Source organism: Salarias fasciatus, chromosome 5 (assembly GCF_902148845.1).
Source record: "Salarias fasciatus chromosome 5, fSalaFa1.1, whole genome shotgun sequence".
In the NCBI taxonomy this organism is placed as follows: Eukaryota; Metazoa; Chordata; class Actinopteri; order Blenniiformes; family Blenniidae; genus Salarias; species Salarias fasciatus.
The window spans coordinates 19,949,231-19,961,268 of NC_043749.1; the positions used below are offsets into that span (position 1 = coordinate 19,949,231).

At 43.3% G+C, this 12,038-nt stretch overlaps 1 protein-coding gene across 1 annotated transcript; it reads left to right on the plus strand.

Annotated features, from left to right (window-relative positions):
* The first annotated feature begins 2,929 nt into the window (after positions 1–2,929).
* LOC115387868 (potassium voltage-gated channel subfamily A member 3-like) lies at positions 2,930–4,757 on the plus strand. Its single transcript, XM_030090737.1, has one exon. The coding sequence runs from the start codon at positions 3,074–3,076 to the stop codon at positions 4,625–4,627; it is 1,554 nt and encodes a 517-aa protein (XP_029946597.1). The 5' UTR covers positions 2,930–3,073; the 3' UTR covers positions 4,628–4,757.
* Positions 4,758–12,038: the final 7,281 nt, after the last annotated feature.

A 12,038-nucleotide genomic window follows, 5' to 3' on the forward strand; every position in this document is an offset into this window, starting at 1 on the left:
CTGTTGAGCATCCATTTTATATTGTCTGTACTTCCTGTACTGTGTGTGAGGATGTGCTGTCCATCACAGGAAAAACACAGAGAGACAGACAGTCACACATTCACGAGCGCCTTTAGAGTCGTGCATTTTGCATATTTTTTTGACAAATGGCGGAAACAGTACCTTGATTAAAAAGCCCTGTGTGGACAGAGAGAAAGCCCCTCTGCACATGAAGCAAGGATCATCGTTCTACGATATGAGAGTTTTAACCACTGAACCACCATGGAGCCACTTATTAAATCTCTCACTTAAAAAAAAATGTATATAAATACACTTTGAATATTTTTATACTAATCAGTTCACACTTTAAGGGTAGCATATTCAAAGTTGCACTGATTAAAACTTCAATCATTCAGGAACTAATAGACAAGAGATTGTATTGAATTCATATTACAAAACTATTAAACACACCTAATGCAAGCTTTTCATTGTTTCAGAGGAAAGCTGCTCATCTCTGCCATTCGAGAGGCTGGAGAGTCAGTCGCTCTGCACTTGATAAATGACCAAACCAGTAAATCCAATAACTGATTAGTTTTAATTTAGCTTGTTGTCTTGCCATAGATTAGCTGACTGTTTCAGCTCTGATGCGAAAGCTGATTCAGGTCATTGGTCCTGTTCATTTGGGTGGGATTAAATGGGAGCTACACACTCTGCTCTGGACTGTTTGGTTTTGTTTGGCTGCTGTTAACCTTTTTTTTTTTGTTTTTAATTTGAATTATTTGGTATTGTGCTCTGTTCTCTTACTTTGCAAAGACAAATTTACAGCTTGCTTTGGTTGCATTGTTTTCACAATGAGTGACTCCACCATCGCTGCTACAGGCATGTATGACTTCACAGTCCGGTGGGTCATCAAATTGCTGAGCAGCAAGCTGCCGTTAAATTACTGTTTGTTTACTCAAGCAATAACTCAGTCGAGAAAAAACACACTTTACATGGTTCTGAATGTCGCTGTGCGGAAGTACTGTGTGGAGTGGATTAGGATGAGGTGGAGAATCAGGCTGTGGGAAGCGGGACAAGACTGAGATCAGACCGAGGGGGAAAAGGTCACCACATTTCTGGGCTTCGGAGCCAAGACAGGAAAAAAAAAATCCTGAGTTCACTGCCGTGCAGCTATAGTCACACACATCAGACAAGTGCCATTTAACATCAATGTGTGGGGATCTCTTTGTTTTTGTAAGAGTGAGAGCAGCATTTGAAATTATGAAAATAGACTGGAGAAACTGAAAATAGCATTTCTTTCAGCACATTTTTAATCAACGTATCAAGTATTTCAATTAGATTCTTAATTAGAGATTTGCACATGCAGATCAGGGCAGTGAAATGGTTTCATGTCTTACTCAGAAGCAGATCTGATTCAGTTTTAAGATTCATCACAAATGACCTGAAGAATTGCTGTACGATGCAGTGAGTATTCAGAGAAACAGACAAGATAAATAACGTAACATAAAAATTAATGTTTCTATTTCTATGGTGATAAGTCAAGATCCTATTCAGAAAAATTATTTTACCTATTTTCAGGCCCTTGGACTAATTGAAGAGGATGAATCAAATGGTCTCTCAGTAATTTGGTTCTTGAGCTGTAATGATGCAGTCTAATGAGATGATTTACTGCCTCACTTTCACCTCTCATGTGCTTATCTTTTTATATGCTCTATTCCTCAGAGGGAGACTTTTTCCCATGCCCTACAACCATTTTTTTTTCTTTTTTTTTTTTTTATGCAGACCAAAAGGGGTCAGTAGGTTTTTTGGATCAGTGTCATGCTGTAAGAGGATTTTCTGAGTATGTTCATAGTTGAGTGCTTGTTGTGGCCATATTTGGAGATGAGAGAGGCTGAGCTTTCCCTTTGGGCTGCACATGCTGAAATTAAAACCCATTGTGGCACAATAAAAATGAAAGGACATTGTGCATTAGCCTCGAATCCCATTTGAACTCATTAACCCCTCCTATGTCACCCTAATCCACAAACACTGATGGACCCCTTTGATGAAGCCTGTCACAGTGAATTATAAACACCGGTTTTGCATTTTCGTCATTAATGACGGATTTACAAAGGCTGACACTCCAGACTCCTCTTTGGGGCGATCCGATCAACACGTGGCGGCAAAGTGTTTTCGCTTTCCGAGTGGAAATGAGGTGACTGATCCCGGATCCTCTCTGTTTATGTTCGCAAAAAGGGAGAGAATAATCTTCAGACGCACACAAAAGACGAGCTGGGCAGATAATAAACTCCACTCAGCGCTGCCGAGGAGCGCGCACATTGATTTCCAAGCTGGCGCGCGCTTGTTTTCAGCACCATGGAGAGCAACACCCCCACAACAAGAGAGAAGACGCGCAGGAGAAGGAAAAGCTCGTTAATTCATTGCTTTTTTTTTTTTTTTTTGCTCATCGCTTGTGGACAGAGGATGTGTTGACATCCACAGCGAAGCGCTTTGTTGTAAAAATCCAGATTACATCAGTTCATTTTCAGCGGGAACAGCGATGCGATGACTAATGTTGTTACTTTGTCTTTGTCAGAGCAGTTAGACGCAAACATTCAAAATCAAAACAAGAGAAAGGGGGGGAAAAAAGAAACCTTGAAGTGGTGTTTTTCTTTTTCATACTGAGTGTATTATTCATGGTATTGCCAAATCATAAATCCCGACAAAAGCTTGCCTGCACATGATTTGATAACTAGGCGCACGAAGCAACAATCTAACTTGGATCAAACAGGTGTGGATGAGATTCCATCAAGTGTTTTTGTTTCGGTGCACAAGGGTGCTCCACGTTAAGTGTCAAGTTAATTTCCGATTGGGCGGGTGGTGGACGTATGTCAGACATATGCGCGCCGTGGGCGGGTGTCGACGTGTTTGTAAAAAAAAAAAAAAAAAAAAAAAAAAAGGCAGAGGGAAGAGCAGCGCTTTGGCGTGTGGATACGCAGAGATAGGTGATGGTTAGAGGAGATGTGAGTGGCGTCGGCCTCAGCTCTCCAAAGCTGTAGGCTTTGGCTGGGAGTGGCGTGGCGCACTCTGCCCCAGCAGACCGAAAACCACCTGTATGGATGAGCAGACCTCCGGCGGGATCAAGTCGCCCTCGTCTGCCAGGCACCGCGGAAACAACGTGACAGTCAGTCTGGGTTATGCCGGGGTGGAGAGGGGCAGCATGACGGTGGAAAACATGCTGGAGGACTCCGCCGTGCTGTCGGCGCCTCACCTGTCCGTGGAGCGGTACGAGCGCAGCCGGCAGGGCTGCTGCGAGCGGGTGGTCATCAACATTTCGGGGCTCCGCTTCGAGACGCAACTGAAAACTTTCAACCAGTTCCCCGACACGCTGCTGGGAGACCCGAGGAAGAGGATGCGCTACTTTGACCCACTGAGGAATGAGTACTTCTTCGACAGGAACAGACCCAGCTTTGATGCCATCCTGTACTACTACCAGTCAGGTGGGCGCATAAGGAGACCCGTGAATGTCCCCATTGATATCTTCTCGGAGGAGATCAGGTTTTACCAACTCGGAGAGGAGGCCATGGAGAAATTCCGAGAGGATGAAGGTTTTATAAAGGAAGAGGAGCGAGTACTCCCCAAAAACGATTTCCAAAAGCAGGTTTGGCTTTTGTTTGAGTATCCTGAGAGCTCGGGGCCAGCGCGAGGAATAGCTATCGTTTCAGTGCTTGTTATTTTGATTTCTATAGTTATTTTCTGCATGGAGACTCTACCGGAATTTCGGGATGAGAAAGACCAAGCCACGGTGGCGCCAGCAGTTAATGGCACTGCGCCCTCCGTGCCAAGCCCGTTCACTGACCCCTTCTTTGTTATCGAGACGCTGTGTATTATATGGTTCTCGTTCGAGCTGCTGGTCAGGTTCTTTGCCTGCCCCAGCAAAACTACCTTCTCCAAAAACATCATGAATATCATTGACATCGTGGCCATCATCCCTTACTTTATCACTCTGGGGACGGAGCTGGCGGAGAGGCAGACCAACGGCGGCCAGCAGGCGATGTCCCTGGCCATCCTGAGAGTGATCAGACTGGTGAGAGTCTTTCGTATTTTTAAGCTCTCACGACACTCGAAGGGACTTCAGATTCTGGGACAGACCCTCAAGGCGAGCATGCGGGAGCTGGGCTTGCTCATCTTTTTCCTCTTCATCGGAGTCATCCTCTTCTCCAGCGCGGTTTACTTCGCGGAAGCGGACGACCCCTCGTCCAGCTTCACCAGCATCCCCGACGCGTTCTGGTGGGCGGTCGTCACTATGACCACGGTGGGATACGGAGACATGCACCCCGTGACCATCGGTGGGAAAATAGTGGGGTCGCTGTGCGCGATCGCGGGCGTGCTGACCATTGCCTTACCCGTGCCAGTGATTGTGTCCAACTTCAACTACTTTTACCACCGGGAGACGGACGGCGAGGAGCACCCGCACTACCTGAACGCGGGCAGCTGCGAGCACCTCCCCGCGGAGGAGCTGCGGAGGTCGTGCAGCTCCTCGTCCCTCAGCAAGTCCGAGTACATGGTGATAGAGGAGGGCATCCACAGCGCGTTCAAACAGCCCAACTTCACCACGGAGAACAACCAGAACTGCGTGAACATCAAAAAGATCTTCACGGACGTGTAAATGCGCCCCGACGCTGAGCATGAACCAACAGTAGCTATGATATTTTTCTATTTAGCCGATCGTAACGTGTCAGTCCATATCTGTGGATGAACGCAGCAAATGTCAGTTTTAACAAGACATTTATAGCTTTTTTTTATACTAATTATGTGCGTTTCAATTCTAAGCGTACCAAAAAAACAAACACGTGCACTGGAAAAGTAATAATTACGCATGTAAACAATGAGTAAATGACTTGTTAAAACAGGCATTTCCTCGGTGTACAGTGCCACATGATGCCTACATATCTTGATGTAATAATGCGAAAGTTGTTGGTGTTCATGGTTGGGATACACGTTGTAGCTGTAGTCCACTATATTGAATCTACCCGTCCGTCAAAAACCGACGTCTTGTGCTTCGTGGAGAGAAAAGCTTCATCGTCCAGTAACGTAGACTATGGTAATTTAAATAACCAAGTATGCCTGTTTAGGTTATATTTAATATCATAACCTGTGGACATGTTGGTGTCTTTGATGACATTATCCAGGTAATACAGTGCACAGTGGTGTAGATGCAGACACGTATCATAAGATATACATTGAGCTTCTTCTTTTTTTTTTTTCGTAAAAATGTATTTTTATTGAGAACTGCCTCTATAGCCTATATTCAATAAAAACTGAACAATGCGTCATCTCTGCTCAAACTGTCAATCTCATGCTTAGAGAAGTATTCAGAGTCTTCGCAAACTTGCAGCAGCGGCAAGCAAAGCGGGCGGAGGATGCTTCATTGTGTTTGAGGTCATGTGCGCATGAAAACAGCCTTGATGAAAGGAGGCAGCACGTGCCGCGCGTCCCCGCCCTCCTCTTGTTGAACCCGCCTAGTGATGCAGTCTCCATGACGACGGTGGTTTCCTGGGCAACCCCCTTCCGAGGTTACCATGGCATTGTGTTGCATTTTCACAAAAAGACTCCCCAACTGCGGTTGATTATCACCTTCCCGTCTGCAGAAGGAGAAAAGGAAGTGACTGCTGAAGATGGAGCTCCGTGTTTGGTTGTCACTTGGTTGACACTGACAAGCGTCTCAAAACTGCTTGACTGATGTAGTCTGTGCTAAAACAAATACTGCTGCTTTTAGATATATCAATGTATTGATTTTTTTTAAAAAAAAAATAATGTAGAATCCACTACTTTGAATCGGGTGCAACTTCTCTTAGCTGTTTGTGAACAGCTTTTTGAGTGATGTGCTACATGTTGTGAAGTCTCTCAGGGCTGGCCTGCTAATGGTGCTTTCAGGAAACTGGACACTTTATAATTTAGCGATCGGAAAGTCCTATTTCCCTGCTGGGAGTTAACATAACAACAACCAAGGAACCAGCTCCAAAGAAACCTGCACATCACTAACAATGTCTTCATCACCCACGTGAGCTGTCACACAGGCATGTGCATTTACAGTCAATAACACTGATGACTTTTATCCATGCAAATATGTTTGTTGTTGTTTTATACAAAACAGACGAGGCCAGTGAAAACTGAACAAATATCCATCTGCAATGTGCAAAGTTTTTTTTAATACTAAGTGCTTAATTTTCAGCATTTCTCATTTTGTTGTGTTGAGGGATGTCATTCATTCTTCCCAATGTTAAGTTTTCAAGTCTGAGAGGTTCTGAAATGGATTTTCCATTTCGAAACGGGACATTTCTGCCTCGCTGTGCACTCATGAAGGCATCATGTATGTCAACACTCCCAGAATGTCTCATGTCCAATCAGATGTATCTGTCACCACTGACTGCTGTTGCTGTAACTCTGACATATTGCTAACATCCAGGGAAAGTTGAGCTGTGGCCTCATTCACTGTGCTGTCATTATGGATGATGAAAAGCCGCAGAATGAATGCTCCTGTTCCTTTTCACTCGAGCACCCTCAGCTGCTGTTTTGTAGACGAGCGCCTTTCTTTGAGTTGGCATGCCAACTCCGTCTGACGTCATCAATACTTTTCATCCCCTCCAGCAGACCCTCACACGTCAGAATTAATTCGAAGTGTCGCAGAGCTAAAGCAATGCAAACAAAGCAGCAAGATTAGAACAAGTCTGAAAACTAATAGCGAAGTAATGTGGTGTGAGAACTGCATCTGAAGTGTAGTCTCTTTTATAGATCCGTATGCTGCTTATCTCCAAGAGGAAAGGTTTCATTATTGATTCATAGAGTTGAAGTACAGCAGTTAAATATGGCTCCTTCAAATATGTTTTTGAAACCAGAAAAGAAGGATGATTTACATTCAATGCACTTAAGCCAGTTATTCTTATTAAACAAAGTGAGTGATTATGACTTGTGCAAAACATGTGTGTTAATGCCATGAAACTCTTGTTATAGCTGTTTCACAAAGACAACCTGACTTGCTTGAAGTTTAAGCAGTGTTTCACTTCTCATTTCAGAGACGTAATCTCTAGATTTATGAAACAGCTGTGTAGATGCTTGTTTTCCAGCATTTGGTCCCCTGGAGGCCCTCGATCGGCTTACCTGCTCCACCACACATACAAATGATTACTTTATCAATGAGCTCTGCGCTCAGATTGAAAATGTGCTCTGTATTAAATTCAGCTGTGCTGGGGGAAAGGAAACACTGAAATCATGGAGGGCAATCTGTCTCTCAGGATCAGGGTTGGAAAACACTGTCGTCTGTGTTTATCACATAGCTGAAAACTTCAGCTGTTATCATTTAGTATTGTGAAATTTATGCAAGTCGATTGTTGCACAAGACCTTTTTAGTACGAGTGATTAATCATTACAGGAGCCAGTAGGAAACGGTCAAGTCATGACAGGTCAGTTTTTATAAACACTCCTCGATCACCTCTAACATGTTTCTTCAGCTGTTTCAGGTCTGATCAACACAGAGAGAGCATCACTTTGAAAATAGCTTAATACTGTCCTCTAGTGGGCTCTCTGAGTCATTGCAAACAGAAAACAAGGTTTGGGTTTGCAGTTCATTTGAGTGATTATGTTAGAATCCCATCACCCTCGTGCTGATGCCGTCATGCCTTTCAGAAGCAGATACTTTTTTGACCCCGCAGCAGTGTTTCACCAGGGAATTCAAATGTGGTCAATGCTCACAAGGGCTCAGAATAATCACATGTAGTTTGCACTCTAGTCATATTATCAGTTCAATCCCAAGTGGAGTTTTTTGTTTTGTTTTGTTTTTCCAACAATTTAAGTTAAGAGAAATTTGTATGTAATAGACATATTTTGTCTCGAAGTCAGGTATGAAAGATTTGGTCACTGATCTTTATACAACATGTATCACTGTGTTTTTATTTGCTGTTTTGTAATCATGCCTTATGACGATGAAAGTAAGATATTGTAAAAGTAAGGGTGAAACACTACACCACCAGCCATCCCTAAAAAAAACTAATTTACTGTGTGAGAAGAAAACAGTCTCAAGTGAGACAGTGTTTTTATGACGACCAGAAGAATTCACGAACGCTGTGTTGGTAAAGAAAATGACTGCTTGATGATGTTAATGTGCTCCTCACATATGAACCGAATATATAAAACCGTGTATAAAAACAGCGTCATCATAAAACCAGCAGGTTCGACCAGGTGTCCGGGTCACAGTTCCTTTTTCAGAAACAGCGACAGTTTGGGGAATGAAACACATGCAGAACTGAAATGTCTTGACTTTCCTTTGCTGTAAGCTTGGCTGTTATTAAGAAAAGGGAATTTGTCGTTTCCCTTGAGACATGTACATGATGTCTGATGTGGGGAAGTATAAACCTCACACACTCCTAAGCAACCAGAAACCTTTGAGTCCATTGAGTACATTAAATTAAAAACTTATGTGTGGCTGTTTATAATATTATGACAAACCTCGATTTTGACATGTGATCGCACTAAACTGAATATTTACATTTAGGTCATTTAACTTTTCCGGTGTGAGTCAGACTGTGTGGATCCATCTGTTCAGAGCATCCTGTATGTTAGAGTGTGTTGAGTACGAGTCTTCAGTGCATATGTCAGTGTGTGTGTTATAAATAGGTCAGAGTGTGCTACATATGTCATTCTGTGGTGCTTTCATGTCGGAGTATGCTGTACACACGTCAGTGTGTTTTAAAGTGATTGATGATTTCTTTTTAATGAGAATCTGATGTTTTTTTTCTACTACAGAAGCTGAGTTCTCGGCTGGGTCTTGTGTTGTCCTGGTTTTCGCTCTTGCCTCACAGTGAGAATATCCCTGATATGAAACTGCAGCTAGTTTCTTCCATCAGCCCTAAAACATGATCTATCTATGACTCGGACATATCCGTAGGCATTAATGTGAGTGTTTCTGACTTTCTGTCGTTCTGTTATGGACGAGAAACCTGACCAGGGTGTGCCGGACTTCCCTGGAGTCCTCATAACCCCCACACCTGCCGTCATATAACGTGCTGTAGAAGTTTTCCAAAGGTCGGACTATAACATGTCTTCATGAATCATTTCATATTAAGGATGTAAATTCTCACAGATTTGATCGAGTCTCTCCTTCTTTGCTGAGTCTTCTGTTCTACGGGCCAAAAGGACCACAGTCCTGCAGATAAGACGCCACGTGTGCTGCAGCTCCAGGTGCTCTGCCTCAGAACTGCTGAGTGGCCCTGTACTTTCTGTCTCCCTTGTTAAAGTTAAAGCTCTTTTGTCAATGTATTTTTAACCACGGGAAAATGAAAATGTGCCCTCAAATTACACAGGCTGTTAATCTCTTGTTGCAGCTTGACGGAAGCGCTGGCGAGGGACACCTCCAGTTCAGGGTTTTTTGTTCTTCTGTGGCATGTGGTGGGAGTAGAAATCAGTTTATTAGGCCTAATAGACAGATATGACGGCCTCATGGGGAGATACAGTACGTCATGCGTTTGTTTGAATTAATAAAATATCTTTGTTCAGTCAGTTCTACATTGATGTGCACCCATCTTTTTAATAATGAAAGAATCTAATCAGAAAAGAAGAAGGCTTTTCCCCCCACTTTTATTCAATTATCAAGACTGTATAGTCGGAAACAAATGCCTGCATTACCCTAGAATAGCGTATTTTCCATATTATGCAGAGGCTGGATGTAAATTTCCCCCTGTGGGACTAATAAAGGATTTTCATGGATGTTTATACTGTTTGTACAGCAGAGAAGAAGGAAAACATTCAACTAAATGCCAATAGCTGCCTTAATAAATACATCAATCTGTATTTCTGTATTAATAAGGGATATAATTACTACCTGCAATGTGAAATAAACTTCAATCAGAGATGAACCCGCAGCTAAGTGTCACTTAACTCTGCAGTTGTCCCCAGTTGCCCGGAAACATGAATTCAATTTCACGCTCCTGTTGCTTTGTTATTTGTTTGCCATAACATCTGGTGAGTATTGTGTTTGCTGCTTGTTCCACCGCCACCAAGTGGACAGAAAAAAAAACACTTAGTTCTGTTTCAATGTCTGCTCGGAGCTGTAAGCCTGTTTATTTTGATCAGTATATTGTTCATCAGACTGAAAAAAATCACCTTGATAAGAAACATGTGTTAAATATCTTAGATTCACGAGAAAAATGGGAAATATTGTATTCTATTGCATGCTCTTCCTGTACAGTACATGCATATCCTTCCATCGTCACTGTCTGTTTCCTTTTGTCTGGCTTGTGATCGACTGTTAGCTGCAGCGCCTCACGGCCCTGAAGTGGATGAAGACGATAAGAGAGAAGGATGAATGTAAGGATTTCCAACTTTTCTCATTAGGCCGAATATTTACTGTGATACAGTTAAAAGCTTCACTGAGCCCTACGGTTAGTCTCATTTCAATATTTTGACTCGTTTCAACTGAAGCTGTATTCTTGCACAGCTGCATGTGTTTATATGTATTTATTTAGCATTTGAAAAATAATTGGCTGGATAAAACAAAGTGGTGTTAAATAAAACAGTTTAAATGCCTCAAGGTAAGGTGCTGTGGTGTCTGAGGATTTCTTCAGTTCCAGTCGTATAATAATAAGACTTGCTTGAAATCATACACCATATAAATGTTCAACATATTCAAAGCAGTGTTGACACAAAGAGATTTTAAAGCCGGATGCCCACCCGGGTCTTTAATTTGTGTCTAATCCCAGTCTTAAGATGTGACATGTCTGATTGTGTTATTCTTCTGGGAGAGTTCGGTTTGTGTGTGTGTGTGTGTGCTTCTGTCTGTATGCATATGAGCACGCTGGAGCATCGCACAGCTGTAAGTTGGTCACAGCTGGTGCGCCTCACTGCACTTTGCAGCAGGATCCTGGTCATTAGGACAGATAAAGTGTTGGGGAATGAAGGCAGACATGTATGCTCTTGCATGCATGTCTGTATGTAACAGAGGGAGAGAGAGAGAGAGAAAGAGAGAGAGAGAGTGGCCAGTTTGCTTTGCAGCTGGTCCTCAGTGTCAAACCTGCTTCAGGCTGATGTGAGCATGTAAAGGATCCTGCTCAGTCAATGTAGCGGGGGGGGGGGGGGGGGGGGGGGGGGGGGGGGGAGTGGAGGAGGACAGACCCTGGGTTTTCCTCTCTCCTCTCATCTCTCCACTGTCCTTATCCTGCCAGCGTTCATCACATGAGAGGATCCATGCCTTGCAGCGGGATGATGATACCCAGCGTGCCAACATGGAGAGAGTCTGCCAGGAAAGGTGCTTCGTGTCATATTGTGAATTTCACATGTTCCTTTCAAATTCAGATGGGACAAAGGAAAATATAGCGTCCGCATCTGCTGCCATAATTCATAGCAGTGGAGCTTTTTCTCCGTGGAATAAAGATATTTTTATGTGGTACAGAATTTGCCCTAAAACTGTAACTCAGTGATGCCAAAAATAGCAGCCATGAGACATATTGCCATTATTTCTCTGGGTGCCATTCATCCATCTGCTCTTTGGAGAACATGTAATGGCACTCTTGAGGCTATTCATAAAGTTCACTCTTCTGCAACAAGACACGGTGTTCGTATGGCTTTCAGTCAGATAAAGTAAGGCCCAGAAAGCATGTCAGAGGAAACATACGTTGCTCCCCCCACAGGGCAGACAGGAAGCTGAGAGTGAAGCTACTGTAGCGTTTTATATAGGCAACCGCACCATATGCAGGAAGGCATGTCTCAGGTGTGGAACTGTGTACTAAGAAAAATAATAAAATAAAAAAAATCCACATTTTACAATTATTCTAGGCATTCATCTTGTAACTAATGCAGCTGACTGCGGAGGAGTAAAGAAATGCTTCGTCATGGTGCTTTAACTTTACCTGAAATATCTCGTGAGAACCAGAAAGGCTGTAGACGTGACGTGACGAGCTGGACTCCTCCCACTGCTGCTCCCAGGAATGGTCTCTGTAGCAACAGCAGGAGAGTCGCCCGACAGCGAAGGTGCTGACTGGAGACGATTTCTGTCACTGCTTTTCAGGAGCATTCATCATAAACAGTTT

What these genes read in the sequence shown, in the direction of transcription:
- LOC115387868 (XM_030090737.1), top strand. Translation starts at nt 3,074, where the DNA reads ATGGATGAGCAGACCTCCGGCGGGATCAAGTCGCCCTCGTCTGCCAGG.